At 42.9% G+C, this 20329-nt stretch overlaps 1 protein-coding gene across 7 annotated transcripts in view; it reads right to left on the bottom strand.

Annotated features, from left to right (window-relative positions):
* The window catches only part of ralgapa1 (Ral GTPase activating protein catalytic subunit alpha 1), a 59942-nt gene that overhangs the window by 38700 nt on the left and 913 nt on the right, over positions 1–20329 (bottom strand). For 2 of the 7 annotated variants that reach the window (XM_041060328.1, XM_041060332.1), the window contains exons 2-24: positions 17903–18013; positions 17723–17772; positions 17227–17284; positions 16770–16813; positions 16411–16588; positions 16025–16140; positions 15459–15597; positions 15114–15322; positions 14526–14849; positions 14064–14243; positions 13733–13804; positions 13440–13588; positions 13203–13323; positions 12503–12649; positions 12010–12100; positions 11600–11764; positions 5977–7857; positions 2336–2466; positions 1956–2190; positions 1397–1582; positions 667–837; positions 358–551; positions 168–266 (exon numbers count right to left, since the gene is read on the bottom strand). In XM_041060328.1, the coding sequence (XP_040916262.1) occupies positions 168–266; positions 358–551; positions 667–837; positions 1397–1582; positions 1956–2190; positions 2336–2466; positions 5977–7857; positions 11600–11764; positions 12010–12100; positions 12503–12649; positions 13203–13323; positions 13440–13588; positions 13733–13804; positions 14064–14243; positions 14526–14849; positions 15114–15322; positions 15459–15597; positions 16025–16140; positions 16411–16588; positions 16770–16813; positions 17227–17284; positions 17723–17772; positions 17903–18013 (5051 nt within the window). Of the gene's footprint in view, positions 1–167; positions 267–357; positions 552–666; positions 838–1396; positions 1583–1955; positions 2191–2335; positions 2467–5976; positions 7858–10014; positions 10162–11599; positions 11765–12009; positions 12101–12502; positions 12650–13202; positions 13324–13439; positions 13589–13732; positions 13805–14063; positions 14244–14525; positions 14850–15113; positions 15323–15458; positions 15598–16024; positions 16141–16410; positions 16589–16769; positions 16814–17226; positions 17285–17722; positions 17773–17902; positions 18014–20329 lie in introns of all 7 variants that reach the window. The other 5 variants (XM_041060335.1, XM_041060334.1, XM_041060330.1 and 2 more) reach the window with 5 other exon arrangements.

The raw sequence follows: 20329 nt of genomic DNA, 5'->3' as shown, positions 1-20329 counted from the left end.
AGGTTTAGCTGTAAATTGGCTTGTTTGTGGAGGACGCCCTGTCTCTGTGCGCATTGAAATGTTGTTTAGGAAACAAGCTTTTCCTGTAATATATATTAAGGGAAAAATATAAGAACATGACAATATGAAATATGGAGGCCCTACAGAGATCACTCAGTCACACCTACCTTAAAGAGCCAGGGGGTGAGAATTCTCAGGGGAGGGATCAGAACAGGGGGAGGTGGAGATGACTGGTTGTCCAGAGAAATTCCCAAATTATCTCTAATCTGAAAAGAGAAAAGCCCATTTCTACCAATGCAATCTTTGCAGTGAGTGTTTTGTTGTGGTTGTGTATTTACCGTATGTGTCGATGCCTACCTTGGCCAAGTTCTGCCACAGCTCACACAGGTAGTCGAAGACCTGAGCGTGGATCTCTGGGTCTTTGATGCTGTTGACATCCCCCAGGATACCCAGCATCCTCCGCCACATTACTGTGGCAACATCTGCGTGCCAGCCAGTTAGAGAGCCACCCGCCATCACGCTGCAGTCCTCACTGGGGAACTCACTGGTTTCTACAAGCAATCAATGGATCAGTTAGTGACTCCTGCCTCTCATTCACAGCTGTAACCTTAGTGGGAAAAAAATGCAGAGGTAAGTATATGTTTGGAGTGTGTGCATGAGTATTACCCAGGTCATCAGGGGTCTGTAGGACAGAGTTGTGGAGCTTCTGGTCCAGCTGTAGGTGTGTGTGAGAGTGGGAGTGTGCGTGATCAGTGTGATCTGCTGTCAACGTAGCAGGGGAGGGCGTCTGGGACCGCGAGCCCCCGAGAGAGTGCATTGGAGAAGCACTCTCAGAACCTAGACGAGACAGCGCACACAAAACACGTAGAAAAGAAAGGTAGCATTAATGACTTCTGATCATGAAGCCGAAGAGGGGAGATGTATCTTTTTTGTTTCTTCTCCTTGTGGTTCAGGTGTTACCAGCAAAATCGTACATCTGCTTTTTATAATTAGAGCAGGTGTGTGTAATTTTGCTGTCAAATCTCAGGAGGAGACTTTAAAGTTTGAATTTAAAGTCTGATTTCTCTTAAAAGGAGGGCGAGGAAAACAAGGTTTCAGCCCTGTGGGCTTGAATTCAAATAAAATGATGGGGGAAGCCAAAGCTTACGTACAGTGTTTACAGACGTTCACATGGAAATGTACAGTGTACATGTACACATACAGCGCTGTTAACAATTATTTACAAATGCACATATTACTACAATTATATTCTATATAATAAGTAACTATGAAACCACCTACATCGCATAAATATGAAATATTGAAAGTGTATAAATGTGAAGTACTGAAGGCAGCCTGTGTGTATATAACAGATCTACAGAGCTAGAGAAATCTGTGAGTTATGGATAGTACATACCAGTAACAGTAACAGTGTGGCTAAGGCTGCTTGTCTCTGAGTCGATGTGAAGTGTTGTCAAACTGGCCACCTCTTGTTCTTCACAGGCCGCACCCCCGCCCAGGCTGTCCTGGTCCAGTGAGCTGCCTCGACCTCCTCCTCCAGATCCAACTCGTCCTCCACAAGCTTCGGAAGTGAAAGTAAAATCTACAAGAAACGCATCGGGTCAGTAGGAAGAATTCACAGCCTTGCTGAAGCTACCCAGCAGTCTCTCTAACCACTAAGCCAGTGAGCAATGTAATGTTAGAAATGATCAATTATTTTGGGATTCAAGGCTAAAGCAGCTGAAGCAGACTACCAAGGTCTTACAAGCTGAGGCCGCTGAAGAGGTTTTGTCTGCTTTCCTCTTGATGTATCATCTATTATCATCTATATCTCATGACCAACATTCAAGGAATTACTCAGAATTTCTTTACATTTTGAAAAACAAAAGACAATTAACAGAATAAGTCTGGCTAACAGACAGAACCAAAATGACGGTAATCACATTAAAAACGAATCAAGAATCCTTGTTTCTTACTATCAAACTTGCAGGTGGAGTACTGAAAGGCATTAAAGGAGTCTGACTGGCTGTCTGAGCTGATGACATCAGAACCGCTGGCACTTGCAGGTGACGTCCACTCAGAGGGAACCCCCGGATCGTCAATAGGCCGAAGATCATCCGAGGGTCGTGATCCAGGACTCTGACCTGCCTCCAGGAGTTCGGGCAGGTCCCTAGGAACCTCCAGACTTCCTGGGCTGCTGCCACGACGACCCTGCGTAACAAGGAGTAAGGAGGGTTTGCAGCTTCTATGTTTTGTGACAATGAAACTTTAATCTGTTTGTGTGTGTGTGTGTGTGTGTGTGTGTGTGTGTGTGTGTGTGTGTGTGTGTGTGTGTGTGTGTGTGTGTGTGTGTTACACTAACTGCTGTTCCTTTGGCCCTCAGTCGCTCCTGGATGAACTCATCCATGAGGTCAGTGAAATTTGGGTTGCTGCTTCCTACATCACTGGAGACGGGACGAGCTTTCTGGACCACCTCCTCTTTGTTGGCTACACACACACACACAAACACACATTAAGACATAAAACCAAACAGATTATGACAGCCAAAGACAGGAGTACGCTCACACACTCTTACACACACACACACAGGAATGATGACGCAGACAGGTGAGATGTAGACAAAAACATAGGGAAAGAAATGTGATAACGCACAATGATAGAGACAGTAACAGGTTCATATCCACTCACACAGCTTAAAAGACAGAAAACTATGATAAATCATAAGTAATAAGGAATTTGTAACATAATTATGCAATCAGCTCTGACTTGCTAATAAAGACCATCAAAGTACATTGTTTGTATGAGTCTAATTTAGGGATAAGGAGACATTTTGTTTTTGATCAGAAGCTGATACTGTTACCATCCCTGTAGCATCATTAGCAGGCTTACATTGTCTAAGTTACCGCTGGCGATGCTTGATCAGATATTATTTTAAAATGTCACAATATCCACACAACAAACTTAAACTAATTTAACTGATGGAGTTTTTTTTTCTGGATTGTAAAAGCAGTCCTGATGTGTATGCACTGTAGGCCTTCAGGTTATCAAAAGACAGATGTTACAAAAAAAAAAAAAAAAGCCACAACACAGCAGGCACATCAAAACCCACCAGAAAAGCAATGCAGGAGTTAATTCACACCATGCACAAAGAGCGAGAGAGAGTATCACCTTGTTAGGTCCAAACAAGCAGCAGGTATGTTACTATGAGTTACAGCATGTTGCTGTTAGCTTGAAGGCTATGATAGTGGTCAGCATGAGTTTCTAACCTCTGATAGCAGAAAGCATCCATCAACCCCAAGTTAGATCAGTGTAAATCTGCTGCTCACAATATTAACTAACTAACCTTTAATTCCTGAACCTGTGACTGACAGAGTTGACAGAGCCCGGTTGCTTCCACAGCTCAATACCACGACTTTGATCAATAACACTTAGTTACTGAAGTCAGAATGAAAATCCTGATTTTTCTGCTGCCCAGCTGATGAAAATTTCACCTTGCTGCACATTTTTCCTTTGAGACTTAAGACTGGAAACCTCCACTCACACCATGGCCACTTACCACAGAACAAGACAGTGTGCTGTGGGCAAACTGCACTGCCCTGCAGGTGCAATGTTACATCACGTTGTCTGTCCTGGTTGTAATTAGATGTGCAACAAAGCTGAAACTTCCAGCCACACATAGGTCAGTGCGCCAAAGACATTCTGTCATTAAAGTTTTAACTGCTTATTAGAAGATGAGCATCTCGCTGCAGTGATCATAAGAGAGAACGGAAGTTAGGAGCAAAGAAAGTTAACAATTTCAAACCAAAGCCCAAAATCTCATTTTGTTCAGGTTAACTTAGCTGAATCTTCTCAAGCCTTAACTTTTAACATTTCTGCACATTCAGATGCACAATTAGTATTTTATTCAGATATCACCTCTAACCCAGGTGTTAAACTCCATGAATCTGGCTGTGTCTACTAGTAAACCATTTGACTGTAATGGTTATTTGCCATGCCATCACCAACAGCAACAGGACTGAAACATCTGTACAGTACAATATGTTGGCCTGAAGATCCTAATTCATTTTTCATTATTGTACATTATTGTAAAAAATAAAGACCTAATGAATAAATATATATGGACACGCCTAGGTACAGGTGTAATGTACTTCACACTGGGACTACAGCATGGCAGGACTGCCACTGCAATTCAAGTAAAAAGCAGCGCTATAGACATGCTTCACTGTGATGTTAGCGGACGCTATAATTAGTTTTCACACAGCCTTTCCCCACTAACACTGCTTTATAGGCTCAGCAACGTCTCTTTGCAGATCTGTGCACTACAAAATTGTGTGTTGTGTATTTGCTCAGCCCATCAGGATGGGATGTGTTGTGTGAGTAATGCTGTCCTCCTGTGGAGCTGTATGTTTTTGACGATGACTCCCCATAACTCTAAAATGCAATACTGTAAGCTCTCCTGCTAATTATCTAGCTGCTGGGAAACCAGTCACTGCTGTTCTGTTGTGTAAGAGAGACGGTCCAAAACAGGATCAGAAACACTGCAATGGACTGTGTATGCATCTCTGGCAGCACTGTGCAGCAGCGCAGATCAGAGAACTGACAGGCAAAACTATGGAAAACTAACTAGTCTTTTGAAGAAGCACTTTCTGTAGTAATCAGTAACATCAGCGCCACTCAGTTTAAGGTGGAGGCTCTCACACTTGATTGCAGCTCAGCAAAACAAGAAGATATTATGAGGATGCAAATAAAGTATTAGGTGGTGCAGCAAGGCACAGTACACCACACGTCTGGCATGAAAGAAGACAAACCAAACAATATACAAACGACTGATAGGTTCCATTTGGAACAAGTTGGTAAGCAACGCAGCTGAATAAAGAAAGAAAAGAAAAAAAGGGTTCTGCGCAACAGTAACTCCACATCAAGACAGATTCAGATAATGAATCTCTGTGTTCATATCAAGCAACTGATCCTCAAGAGAAAATTATTTCCCCCCAGTTCTGCAGTCTTTCACCCCGAGAATTAGAATGAATAAAAAAAGAGTATTTGAACTGCTGGTTCAAATGTGCAGTTTACCAATCATCTTCACATCATCCTGTGGCAGAGTTCAAGGCAAATAACCATTGCAGATTGCTGATTTGACTGTGCACACCTTTTCTTATCCATTCAAATTCGGTGTATACCACCATTAATACAAGATCGCCATTTTCACTATAGGTCTTATGCTGCCTTCTAGTGGTCAGAGGATGAACTACAGCAATATGTTTCCACTGGTTTCAGATGTTTGCTCTTCTTAAATAATAATTCACATCACTGATGTTCCTTAATAAAATCAACTCAATAAACCTTCATATCTGCACATGCAACTCTAAATATAATAAGGCTTTGAAGATGGAAAATGCCATAAAACATTTGGGGGATTTCTGTGGGGCATCATGTAGAGCAATGTCAGATTTTTTTTTTTTTTTTGCTGCTTTTATCTTTCCTACACGCACTTCTGTTTTTCTGTGGACTGTTGTTTCCTTCTGTACAGCTGAAGAGGGGCCGGAGTCCGGGAAGGAGGCGAAGGAGGCATGAGGAGGCCGCATGCAACATTGAGGAGAGGAAGGAGGAGGTGGAGAAGGGGGTAAAGGGGGAGAAGAGGTTAAAATCCCAAAACCTTTAGAAGAAAGAAGACAGGAGAAGGAGGGAGGGGCTTCTCAGGTAGAGGTACAAGTGGGAAGGTATGGAAGGAGGGGGGTGGGGTCCTTGACAGGAGGCAGGCTGGAGGAGGGGCTACGTTCAAGAGGAAACACATCAACAGGGAGTTGAATTTCAGTCCAGCAGCAAGATGATGAGTGTCAGCCAAAAAAATATCATTCCATCATAACAAACCAGTTAAAAACAGCCAAAAAAAGGGAAAGAGAGTTGCTGGTGTTTGTGTTTTGTGAGTATTTGTCTCTCCACAGTTGTTTTATCTGCTGTGTCCTTTATGAGCGCTTCGTTCGTTGCAATCCTCACCTGGCGTGGTCGTCTTTCGTCCAAAGTAGCCCAGGACATGGGAGTAGAGGTCTCTTAGCGATGCGTCACCCATGGCAGCCCGGCCCTGCCGCTGTGGCGACGAGCCTTGGGATGACCCCTGACCTCGGGGTCGAGGCTTGGAGGACAGAGCGTGAACCACAGTCTTATAGACACCACCAAGAAGGGCCCCTTGGTGGTGACGTGAGGCTGTGCTGCCTGGCTCCTGGGAGCGTGAGCGGGAGACTCGAGATCGCAAGGCTGAACGTCCCAAGCGGCCACGCACCCCTGATGACACGCCTGAGGAACTACTTGATAACACCTCTGAGTGAACCTCAGAGCCCAGACTGGATCCCACACAGGATCCAGGTTGTTGTCTGTCCTTGTCCCCTCCACTCCCAGTCTTGTTTTCCAGACCTCCAGTGCCTGCTGTACCCCCTGCCCCGCCATGATCCGTTACAGTCCCAGCGGCTAATTTCTCATGTGCCCCTGCTCTATGGCTAATCCCAGCCACAGGGCCAAACTTACCTGCACCCCCTGCTCCCAGCTTGCCCACTGACCCTGCCCCAGCTCCGGTCCCTGGCCTTTCCCCAGCTGAGTGACTGTGTGTGTGAAAGTGACTGAGGCGACGCAGCCTGGCTTTCCAGTGAGCCTCTTTACTCTCAAGGGGGTTGTGAAACTGGACGGACTCAGTCGAGGGCCGGAAGCTGACATGAACACCCCCAGAATGGTGCCTTTTGGTGCTACCACGGGGCACCTTGGCCTTAACAGGATCTGATGTTTGGGGAGTTTGAGTCGATTCAAGACTAGATTCTACTATGTTAGTATCTTGTCTAATTAAACTGGACCTCTCATGTCCTGCTGCTTCTTTATCATCCTGTTTCTTGTCTCCCATTTCCCTCCACACGTCACACTTCCCTTCCCATCCTGCCGCCCTTCCTGTATTTCCTCCTCCCTTTTTCTCCCCAGTGTTTCTGTCAAGGCTAGCGTTTCCTTTGGCATTGGGTGACGGCCACTGGCACTGCAGCTCCAGACATTCATAGATGCTCCGCTGCTCTGCCTCACTCTCCTCTGTTGAATCCACACTACTGTGTCTGACTGATTTACTTACCTGTCTGTCCTCTTTAGAAGTCTCTCTCTCCTCTCTTACTACCTGTCTTGCCTGTCCCCCCTCTCCTCTGGATTCTATCAGTGTTCTAGCTAACCCCGTTTGAACCGGTGCAGGTAAAGTAACACTGTTCTCTAATGTATGACCAGAACTATCTCTCTCTCCTGCCTCCTCCTTCCTCTCGCCTCCTTTGTGAGTGAGGTAGTCCCTAATAGAAGAGAATAAATCATCCTCCTCTACCCCAGCTCCCATTTCACCCTCTTCAACATCAATTTCCTTTTCAGATGAAAAGGTGAAAGCAGAATCCCAGTCGCTTACCCAATCAGAGCTAGAACCTCGGCTTTGAGCGCCAATCTGGTGCCAGAACTGGTCATAACCACTACTATCATCTTGTCCCTCTGAGGTCGAGGAAACAACACCATTGGAGAAGGTAAAAGGGGTGGAAGAGGAGGGGGTGAGAGGGTGTGGAAGTGGCTGAGCTGCGTGGCTGCTGGCTGTGAGTAAAGAGGAAGTTGTGGAGTGGTGGTGGGTGGGGGTCGGGATCGAAGAGGGATCCCTCTGAGGGTCTTCACCTTTGACCCGCTCGGCGATGAAAGGCTCCATGATGTCAGAGGCACTGCTGCTCCTTGCCAGGGAGGAAGGGCCCGGGGCATCCAGGTCACAAGTCACGGCCTGGAACACCTCAGAACAGGAGGTAGGAGGGGTCTCGTCGCTCTGGGAGGAGTGACGCATCCGAGAAGAGCGGGATGTCAGCGTGATTGGCGGGTCCTCGAGGTCTGGTAATTGGGCGGAAATGGAAGAAGGGGAGTGAGGTTAGTAACACATATAAATGCACATATGCTGACACACACTTCTAAATCAACAAACTCCCAAAAAGATAGTTGAATAGAAACCTGCAAACACAAAGACAAAAATAAAATATTCTCAGATGTGGTCATTATTCTGCTGTGATAATGGTGAGCATGGCAACGTGTTTCTGAAGCGATATCTGAAGATGGTAAACAAGAGATTTGTATAATAGATACCACACAATTTTACTGTAAAACAAACAGGACTTTTCAGTATAAGTCTCTACAAAAAAAGACCATACAGAAGGATACATACTGATAGGATTTATTTAAATGTTTAAAGCACTGTGGCTGCCAAAGCCATTTAATCTCTGATCCTTAATCAAATCATAGTCATGACTGAGATAAAATGTAAACTAGACTCATATCAGACATCCCAAGGTTATATATGAATCTGGGACGTGGATCTTAGAACTAAATCTGTTGTCTGTCTGTTTTAAAACAAACTTAGTTTCTAAAAGGAGAAACTAAAAAAACTCCTGGATTGTAACTGTTTGAGTCACTATTTTGAACACTGTGCTTTGAGAGAAAAATCTGAAAAGTGGCATCTATGCAGACAGATGCCACTTTCTTGATAACAGCTAATAATAGCATTGGCTTAGCATGGTGGCTACGATAGTTTGTTACAACTTCACCAGCTTCAAACAGCTAACAAAGTCAACAGTTATACAACACAAAAATATAAAACTACCATTAAATGTCTTCTTTAATGACATATTTAACATTTCTACTTAGAAGTTTAAAAAAAGACTTTATAGAGTTGTAATCATTTTTAAGAGACTTACACATGCATACCAACAGAAATAAACCCAATAGTACAAATAAATAAAATCACACAAGCAGAGAATATTATAAAGTAAACTCATCATCAATGGCAAGTCGATTTACATGCCGCCCCAAGAATAAACGGCATCAAATTAATTATCACGTGAGACATCAGTGGTAGGGAGACGGAAAAAAAATAAATAAATGTTTGTATAAGGCAGAAAAGAGTGCATGCAGAGGGACATGCATGTGTGCAGGCAGGCAGGTACGTAAAAGATGTAGGATAACAGGCAGAGAAACAAGCAAGCAGAAGGCAGAACAGGAGGGCCAAGTTTCATGCAGACATGTCAACAACAGATACAGAGACACATGAGCTGCCTCCGGATACCTGTTCAAATTTATAATTTACATCACAACACGAGTGAAATATTTGTAGAACAAAGTCAAAATGACAGATGTGATTCTTTGGTAGCAGCTTGGAAATATTTCACGCTGTCACTAGGTAAAATTCAAATGCACCAACTAATGTTAAAACATACATGGAAGGCACAATGAATATAACATTTTGGAAGGCTGTGGAGGACATAAGTTACAGACAGTATTCAATCACTTCTAAGTACACTTTAAGGACACTTTTGACTGTTGAGTAATAAGAATAACTTCCAGTAACTCATTATGTGATTATTTCTTTGTCCGAGGGCAAACATTAGACACAGAATATAATTATATGTAAACTCCGATTGCTGAATGACTGGAAGTCAAACACAGGAGGGTTGGGCATGCTTTGTTTTACATGCTCTTATTAACTATCCCATAACTTATGAAATGTTATTCAAGTGTTCTACAGAGACAGAATATTCTCATTTCAACTTAAGCAAATGTGTCTTCAGTTTTATTCACATAGTATAGAATAACATTTGCATACCTACTTTAGTAGGTATGATGATATGATGAGAAATAACTCAACTCTTCACTAAATTTTCTATTTTCAAGTACAATATGCTACAATCATCTATTAGTCATGTGCAAAATTTCAGGCAATTCTGATGAGATTATCACACAGCTTCAAGGGAATGATGCACGTTTGATGTTCAAGCATTTCTCTCAAAGTCACACTGATCTGATCATCCCAGTTACAGGTCAAGAAGGGAAGGGCTGTATGATTTCTGAAGGACCACATGCAAACTGTTCCATCAGTAAAGACAATTATGACAGAAATATGAAAGGACAGAGGACATGGCAGACATAAAGCTTCACTTTCTGACAGACGTGTAGACGACTACATTTTCCAGGCAGACAGGTAGTGCAAAGAGTGTGTACCTGCCAGCTGGTCGGCAAGAGGGGGTAGTAAAGGGTGGTGGTGGTGGAGGAGGACAGGAAGAGGCGGAGCCAGAGCAGGAGCACTCTTAGCACTGCGGATAAAGGCTGAGGACAGCAGAGAGTCCCCCGTAGAACAGCTACGCAGGGCTGAGGAAGTGGGAAGAACAGATAGAAGAGAAATAGAAAGAAAAGGAGGAACAGTGTGAGACAGAAGAGAGCACAGTGGAAGTGCAGAGGGGAAGGGAAGGAAGTGTTGAAGTGAGGTGAAGTGAAATAAGAGTGGATATATGGGTGAGGATGGAAAACTGAAAGGAATGACAAAATGACATATAGAAAAATAAGTCCAGAAAAAAAAAAAATGAAGATATCAGTTAGAAAGAGAAAAAAAAGCAAAACAAGTTTGAAGAATGAGAGACAGAAATAAATGAAAATAAATAAAAGAGAGATATGGTTTATGCAGTAGAGACAAACCATAGAAAAGAAGTTTGTGAAAAGACAGGCAGGTGACAAGGGCAGACGTAAAGGAAACAGACAAGGGAGGTGAAGGAGGAGTGAGACGGGGGTTAGCTCTGGAAGAAAGACAGTGAGACAGAGAGGCTGGTGGCAGCTTGGCACGCTGTACAGCTCAGACACAGGAGCACGACATTTTCTTTAATGCTAGGCAGATACACAGTTAAATTGTGAAATGAGGTCGTCAGCATGTTTGACCGAATCTATGATTTTTAAATACATTCGCCGTTGAACAGCTGCACACCTGCGACAACGTTCGTCAGTATGAGTGGACTCATTTCTCACAATACAACACACTATTTTAGAACCAGCACAAGTGACTTTAACAACATAAAATGCAGTGTACCGGCATGTAGAAGTTTCTCAGCAATGGCCCTTTAATTAAGGTTAGTAAATATATTACCTGGACAAGACTTCTAAATGAATCGCCTTTTAGGTATGTCAAAAAAATAAATGCAAATACAGCATTACTGCCTTTTTCAATATAACTTCTGACCCATTTCAAATTCTACATTACAGTCACAGCCTAAGTCATCATCACCTTGCTCTAAGCTAGAACAGTTATTTCTGTACAGTGGTGTTGCAAACGCCTCTCTCACAGCAATGGCCACAGCTGAAGGCTTCACATAAATAAGATAATCCTGAGAAGAGGGAATGACAGTAAGCATACGCCACAACTTCCTGTCAGGCAGACAGACAGGCAGGAGGAGAAAAAACAGAGGAGGCATATCGAGTCAAATAAAAGTGAATGAGAAGAAAGAGGAGCCAAACTGGGGAAAGAGAGTAGTCTTCCCCTACTGAGCTCCCCTTGAACACTCACATAAACACACATGCCAGCGAGTTTTACCAGGATACACACAACAATATCTGGGAATCTGTGCTTTGAACAGGACTAATACCTCCATTTTCTTGGCCAAATAAATCAGGCCTTTCCTCACACACACACACACACACACACACACACACACACACACACATACACACATACACACATACACACATACACACATACACACATACACACATACACACACACACAAAAGGAGGACAGACATCTAAGCGGGAGAATACTGACCTACAGTCTTCTGGCGCACAATACTCCTCGCCTTTTCGATGCCTGGTGAGCCAGCGGTGGTGGCACTTCGCTGTCTCATAGCTGCTGCCTGGCCTGGTTGATCTCTGCTCCAGCCTTTGGAGAAGGAACGATCCACAACCTGCCGCTGGCCCTCTGAACCGATACCTTGTGTATGAATGTTGTCTTGTCAGTGCACATTCAGAAGTACTTAAGGATATTTTCTGTCTCTCTCTGTAACTACAGCTGATGTGTACAGACGTGCTGAACTAAGGATTATGATAATGTGTTAACAGACTGCAACTGTTTTTAAGACTTAGAGCTGCTCAGGTGATGTCAAAAACAGCTGGCTGTGTTTCAGACCTGCTGTTAGGACGTTCCGTGTGTCTTTAAAAGGTTTGTGACTGACCAACCTTTTCCTTTATGTTTCTTCTGCTTTTGTTCACTGAGTTTGTCCAGAGGCAGCTCGTTGAGATCAACACTGTACAGGTTCCTGGCCAGCACCTATGAAAGACAGACATACACACTGCTTCAACTCTTCCAACGCTCTAACAGCAGAGCATGTGAGAAACAGAATGAAAGGTGACAGAGGCAAAAATAAACTGGCATAAAAACAGGAACAGAAGTGCTGTCGTAATATGTAACTGAACTGAAAAGTGCAGTTTATTTGCTCGGAATTAAATTATTAATAAATCAATTTGTAAGTCCACAATTCCAGCTCAGAAAGCATGCCTTTAAAATGCTAGAAATCCATCTTTACATTTTCTCTTATGCACAGAAATCAGACGTGAAATCATTTGTGTTAGAACCTTACATGAACTTAACTTTTTCATATCTATACACAGTGTGGACATAGTGCTTGATTTAATGTTTGAACGTAGCTGAAAATATGGTGACTGTAAGTACCTTGGTGAGGGTTTCCATGGTGAGAGACCACTCTGTGACCAGTTCCTCCCAGCAGGTCAGAGAGGAGAGGACGGAGAGGAGGTCGTCCCACAGCTCTCTGCTGATGTAGACGTTTAAGTTCCCCTTAATCCAGGCTACTATCAGCGTCTGTGGAGAGGTGAAATGATATAATGATATAATGTCACATTAGAAAAGGCTGTATTCCAGCTCTCTGCTCATCAAAACTAAATACTCGTCAGCTGGATCAAACCTGGGAACTACTAAACTTCATTATAAGGTGTTCAGAAAATATGTTTGGTAAATAATAAAATTGCATCATTGTGTAAGAAGGACTTCTGGAGAAGGATTTATGAGAATCCAAGACCAAAATCATATACAAGTAAACTACTCTTCTATTGTATGATTACAGCATTTCCATGAGTGCATCACATGCTTTTACACAATCTACAGTGATAATAATATACTATACCGTTTGTTTTAGTCAACTACATATATAGTATTTAGAACCCCACATGCCAATCTGTCCTCCAGAAACCGTGTTACTGTTAACAAAAGCAATTTTATCATGACTGCAACAGTGATCCCATTCATACATTCATTTCTTTTACATACTGCAGAGAAGCCTCCTGTGTCCTGTTTCCATGTTTGGCTCTCATGAAAAAACATCTTTAGCCTGTTTAACACAGTGATAGTGACATACCTGAAAGATAGGTCCAGCCAGTCTTCCTGACAACGTGTTCTTCTTGCCCTGAGGCATGATGGATGGAGGTCTTTTCATCACTGACTCCGTCACCCTCAGCAGAACCAATAAGATCTGCTCCCTACAAACAAATACAGGTAAACAAATTTTGAGATGATGTTTTATAGTGTCTCCCAGTCTGTAGTAATCAGTGTGATTTACTGTATCTTTGCTGGTGTTTGTGCAGCTTCTCTTTACCATGTTTTCTGGTCCATGGTCTCATGCATGACAAGGCTGCGGTAGATGTTCAGGACTCGCTTGCACATGTCAACATGCTCCTCTAAAAGGATCTTGATGTCGTTGGCTGGCTCCAATAGGAAAACGTTGGAGGAGTGGGTGATAAATACCTGCAGGCAAGTAGTTAGGATGTTAGTTAGATCAAAAACCACTTTAAGGACAGGAACAATATGCTGTAACAATGAGACTTTTGTGTTTATGAGTGAAACAGGAAGACGGACACTTTTAAGTGACTTTTAATGTGAGAAACGTACCTGTAGTGTAGTCTGAACTCCAGCATGAACACTGTACTCCAGCAATTCACTGTCAATCACTTTGTTCATTCCCTAAGGAGGAAAGAAAACACAGGCACGGTTCAGTTTACTCATCACATGGATCAATACTGCGTCTTCTGTAGCTCTGCAGGGAGCTTTATCTCAGCTTGGCCTTGAGACTTAAAATTTATAACAGAATTTCTGGAGGCATGAAGTTTGACAGAAGTGGACATTTAGCATGATTATGTATGTGTACATAAAGATCTATTAACATGGCCCCTCGTTTGAGTATCGCACTGGTTTCCATTACTTGTTTCAAGTAATTCCTCACCTCGTCCTCTTTGTCTCCAAGCTGAGAGCCTGAATCCAGGCTGCTGGCTGTGGCTATGGGATAAGGACCTTCCTCTGGCTCCTTCATAAACACTGGCTTGTCCTCCATGGAGATCCACTCCTGGTAAACACGGACAACTTTTCGCATCGCTGCTGACTCACACATAGGAAGAAGAAATGCCTGTATTGGCAAAGACAAACAAATCAATATTAACAGATCATATTTCACAACATATAATGATTATTTCACTTAAAGTTTCTCTCAATGAAAGATAGTTGCAGAGGATCAAATGACATGGATGTACAGAGGAATGGAAAAGCAATTGGTCCAGTGATACTGCACATAAAATCTTTTAATAGAAAAACAACTGGATCCACTCCAATGACATAACACACCATCAAAGAGGTTGTCAAAGGTGTGACACACTGGAATTGCTGCATAAAACAGTTATTTCTTCTTCACCTGTCTAAAGATCTCTGTGATGAAGTTGACGTTGGTTCTGGAGCTGGTCAGCACTCTCCTCACCACCTCCATGTCCGTCAGTTGCTCCTCGTCCATGGAGCAGAGTGAGGAGGAGCTGGGTTCCCTCTCAGTCAGTGTAGATGTGTTGGAGTGGCTCTGCTCGGGCTCATTCCCAAGCCCCGGACCCCCCGACAGCCCCATGCTGCCTCCTCCTGGCCCGGACAAACCCCCGCTACTCTCCAGGTGGCTGTCAGACCGAATTCCACCTCCGCCGCTGTCGTCTGAGCTGCCTGCAGAGCGAGCTGCAAGGCCGGCTGCTGCTCGCTGCAGGTCAAGATTTACACAGGTTATACAGTGAGGTAAGAAAATAAAGAGAAACTGGATGAATAATGGACAGTTGTTTACCTTTTCATGTTACAGATATCCCTTTAAAACCCCTCTAAACCTCAGGAAGTAATGTCTTGTACATTTCTAGTGTGTTTAGAATAAACAGAAGAATACCCAGGTGGCTAGCATGAGCAGTTTAGCTCATTTAGCAAATCACACAGTAACAAAATACCAAGCCTAGTAATTTACAACAACATTTACCTGTATGTTCTTGGGGACGCTCTCTCCCTCTGTTCCTGGGATGTGTGTGTGTGTGTTGGGTCGCGGCTCCAGCCAGAAGGAAACCAGCCAGCGTATGAAGATGACTCGGGCCTGAAGGAAGCTCTCCTTGGTGCAGTACACAGTTTCACCACTGTCCTGCTCCCTGCGAACCAGACTGTAGTAGGGCTTAGGGCGTATCGGAGGCACGTCTAAAGGGAAAGAGGAAAATCTTTACTTATGTGATGTATAACTGCAGTGTTATAATATCACTGTTCAGTCAGTGTGTTCCAATGAGTTTTTGGATTTACAGTATAAAGTAGCTCTTAGTGGCTTCATTGTACTGACCCAGTATGGGGTTGTAGAGGCTGGTTTCCATGGCAAAGTTGGGAAAGATGTGAGGAAGGTAAAACTTCCTGAAGTGACCAAAGAGGAAGCTAAAGCCACGTTCATGGTTCTCTTTACAACGCCACTCTAGAGACTTGGCCTGGTGGACACACACACACACACACACACACACACACACACACACACACACAAAGACAAACAAGCTTGTGTTATACAGAGCATCGCACACACAAAATAGGGTCAAGTGGAGAAGAGCGCCATTGTTTTAATGGGAGAATGTTATCACCATGTGCATGACTGCATGCATGTGTATGTGATAGCAAGAGGAGGAAATGGCAGAACAAAGTCAGTTTGTGTCAATAAGGGAAGAAACTTGTATTTGAGGGAGTTAGTGATACCAGTAAGGGATCAGATGAATGCTTTATCTACCACCATGTTTGTACAAGATAAGAAGCTTGCATTGTATCAGTAACTGGTTACCTCCCATTTGTTTAGCATTAGTGGCATTAGTATGGTATCAGTATTTATTTTGTGTTAGCTGTGTTAGTAAGAAATAATGATAATACCTGGTTTACCATGTATTTCAGTAGCGCTTCCAGGAAGTAGGCGGTGAGGTCTTCCTGATTCTTGTCACCCGACTGGGGAGGAACCAGTGGAGTGATCTCTTCTGGGGTCACCTGAGCTGCAGAGGGTTAGAAGCAGAAGGACCTATTATCAATACACTATTATAATGAATAGTGTAGTGTTGCTGCCATGTTATCATTTGTCTGATCTCTGTATAAATTGTGGAAAAAAATGAACGAGGTTCCAAATGTTGCACAAGCTATCATGTCTTGTTAAAAGTGTGTAACAGTGCCTGTTTTTGTTTTTTTTTAACCGAGTTAAATGTTGAGCCTATTTATCAGTTTAACTCCCCTGTATGTGTGTGTGTGAGATGGTTTATTGTACTAACTCTCTGTCAAACTCAGAGGTGGGTTGATCAGCGTGTCCAGGGTGCGTGGGGTCCCGTGGCAGAGTGGCGCTGGGAAGCCAGGAATCAAACAGGCAAACATGCAGAGCTGCTCGCGTTCTGCGTTACTCTGTAACGCCTGCATCCACAGCAGGAACAGGCGCACACCTTCACGACGGATCTATGATGTGGAAGACAGATGAAGAAGAGAGAAGAGGCATGAACAGAAACCAGATTAGTACATGTTTCTTGCAGCATTTACTTTTTCCCCGTATTATGAAGAGCTTGAATGTGTCCTAATAGGAGGCCAGAGGTTTAGGATGTGGGCGATATGATTGACAGGAAACAAAACAGAAGAGCACCTTTAAGGAGTTTCCGGTATGTAACAGCTTCTTGAGAATCAGCCCTGCGAGAGAAAGACAAAGACATTTCAGCTTGGTCATTTACAGCCACGGAGTAAAACAACTATAATCAAAGTTAGCCAGCAGTTCACTTTACATTCGTCTGCATTTGGGGAAATAATAAGTTGTCAAATTGTGGTAAAGACATCTTAAGGAAAATGGAAACGCAATGTTGAAATGCTGCTGCAACTGCAGACTGGCAACATCCAGCCATGGATTTTTCACTATGCTATGTTCTGGTGCTAGAAGGTCTCTTCACATTGCATGAAATAATCTGTCATGTGAGTGGCCACACTGTTCAAGACTGGTTAAACCTGATTCAACAACACATAGTTTTCGGGGACTATCTGATCTTTCATGTACAAAAGCAACTGTAACATGTTTTAAGAAAGGGACTGAGTGCGGTTTTGTGTGTTACCGATGCTGTGAAACTGCCATCGGCTCTGGATTCTCTCTGGTAGGAGCTGGAGGATTTTCTGGTGAAAAAAAAGGATTAAATTAATGAGAAAATAATAATTATTAGTTGCAATATTTTGCTGCAAGTTTTATATATTTGGCCTATCAACTAGGAATGGATAATGACCTGAAATCTAAAAAAAAAAAAAAACCTATATTATGCATATTCTTTTACTAGCCCCCCCGCCTTGCTCAGGCCTGTTCTGAATTTAAAGAGGAGTTTTTGGAGTGTGAAGGGGACAAATGGAGGTCAGTAACACAGACACACTCCCTGCTATCTTATCCTGGCTACTCTAAGCACCACCACTCAATTCTGAGTGTTGCATAAACGCTGGTGGTCTTAGGCTGAGGTCAATGCCAGCTGGTGTTGTGGTACTGACTAAGAGCACCTACAGAAAGTTATCCAACAGTTTTCTCCAGACTTTCATTTTGGGTAGAAATTTGTGATATTTCATTACCTCAAAGATGAAGAGGATTGAGTCCAGCTCCTCCCTCTGAGACTTATGACCTGAAACACAGAGACTAGCTTGAAGACAGCATCATATTACAGCTTTAATAGCTGTGTTTTATTGCTTTATGTAAACCCAGCCTACCCTGTTAAAGTTTTGTTCTTGACTTTGAGCATCAGTGAAACTTACCTTTTTGCTTGAGGCTGACCTCGATGGTGACAAAGTTCTCAAAGAAGACATAGTAGATATGGGAGTAGTTCAGGTCAAAGAACTGTTTCAGCTCTGCAGGCTCTGCATTTTCTGGAAAATGAGAGAGGAACCAATGAATTAACTAACATTACTCACACACTCAGGGGATGAACATCAAGGTCAAAATTGGTTCCTCCAGAAAAATTAAACTTTCCCAATGCTGAAAACACTTCATCTAATTCCAAATCTGTCCCCATTTTGATCCATCACCTCAGTTGCTGATATTGCTCATTTGAACATGAGCCCCACCACTATACAAAACATCAAATGTGCTCCTCAGAAGTCTAAAAACATCTATAAGAAAAAAGAAAAAAAAAAGCTGTGTTGTGAAAACCACACGTTTTTGAGTTTTCATCACGGGAAGTACATCTGAGAAACTTAACCTCACCGCAGCATCTGGGTTCTCTAAATACGCTCGTGTAATGTCAAGCCACAGCAGAAAAGACTCTCAGTCCAGTCTCGATCCCAGATGCACTTTAAGATACACGCTCTTCTAAAGGATCGGAAGTTTACCTTCATGTGTTCTGGACTTAATCTCTTCCTCAACATTGCTGGCTGTCATTAGGAAGGAGACACACTGACTCAGGCAGTGAGATAAAACACATGCTCATATTGAAAATACAACAACCACTATGGTTCACAGTCAAAACTGAAAAAAACCCCAACAACAACAACAACAACCCACAAGCATGCAGGACGTTAAGCTATGCACTGACACACACAAGTATGTGCACAGGTATAGACACACTCAAAAGAGCCTCTGGTGATAGTCTCTAGGTTTGTTTACATGAAGTCTGAAAGCTAAATTCTGCCACACGCCCGCCTGCCCACACACAGGCCGTGTGTTCTGTGCCATAGTGATTGCCCTTGTAAGGTGTCAGTGGCCTAGCTGAGTGGTTTTCTATCTTTTCCTCTGGGGACTGATATTTTTAACACTGCCTTTGTCAACACCTGATTGCCATCTCTTGTACAGACGTCGCTTTTCTACAAAATGCATAGCAAATGATTCACCCGCTCTTGCATGGATAAAGCAGTGCTGGATAATAGCTTTGAATGCTACCTCAGTTTAGACCTCATTTTTTTGAGTCCCTGCAGACTAAAAATACACAAAAGTTTTAGGCTCTTTAGATATTTTGATTCTTGGCCTGGAATTACATGAAGAGAGAGATGAAACTATGAAACTACTATTAAATTCACAGAGGAATTTTAATTCTCCAGGATGCTTGGCACAACTTACCTGCTTTACTCTGAGGTTCCAATAATAGTCTGATTTCTGTTTTTACCTAGACTACAACAATACTCTGAATAAGAAAATGTCATTAAAAAAGAAGAGCATAGAACAGAATAGCAAAATGTTAAGTAAAAACACGTTCCTCAGTGAGTTTGAGGGTTTTTTGTGTGGCATCAACAACAAGGCCAAAACAGGGCTTGTGAGCAGTTACTTAATAACCTGATTGCATCAAAGGGATTACAAAGCAGTGAAACAGCTTCTTGTTGAATGATTCTTTCAGATCAGGTATGAACTATTCTATTCCAAAACGTTAAAAAAAGTAGCCCACACTCTTATTGCTCACTCTCCATTCACCGTAAACATTGTTTCGATGGTAAAGAAAATCATTTTCATGGGCATGATAGCGACATAAATAACATCAACAGCATGGACAAGTTGCTGATGTAATTCTTGCTGGGGGGGTTAATGTTTACTGTTTAAAGTGGCCTTGCTTCAGATATCAATTCTTGTCAGTGCCAGAACTAACAGTGCCCATATGCACTATCTTGAAGTGGTGGTCTGGCACCATGATCATTAAAACTGTGTGGTTAGCTATTGTTCAGCTGTCTGAGTATTCCCTCTCAAAGAAAGTCGCTGCAAATGTGTTTGTGTGCGTCTGTGATCGTTATCCAGGTCTTGCATTCCCCATAGAGCACAGAGAGGGGGCACACCCCTTTTCTCTCTCTCTCTCTCTCTCTCTCTCACACACACACACACACAGACACACACACAGCCCAGTAGCTCATACAATAGAAACAGGAAGTTTAGCTACCGAACTGGACACAGAGAGGAAATAATAGTGGCTGTTTCCCTCTCGGGTCAGTGTGTGTGTGTGTGTGTCTGTGGGTGTGTACATGTGTGAGAGCAAGTGTGTATCAGTGAAAGATATACACACACGCACAGTTTCTCACACATCCATCACATATTCATACTCATTACCCTGTCATCTTCCCTGTTCTTTCTACACATTCAAAATACTGTACTTGGTGTTGTGTGGTAACACAACTTAAAAAAAACAACAACCAAAAAAACCCCCCAAAAAACCCACAGCCTTTCTAACACACCAGGTCTTTGTCCGGGACTCAGGCACACTCCTG

This window comes from Toxotes jaculatrix, chromosome 17 (assembly GCF_017976425.1).
Source record: "Toxotes jaculatrix isolate fToxJac2 chromosome 17, fToxJac2.pri, whole genome shotgun sequence".
Classification (NCBI taxonomy): Eukaryota; Metazoa; Chordata; class Actinopteri; family Toxotidae; genus Toxotes; species Toxotes jaculatrix.
Note: the sequence above shows the minus strand (reverse complement) of the source record. Positions and strands in the feature narration are given on the sequence as shown.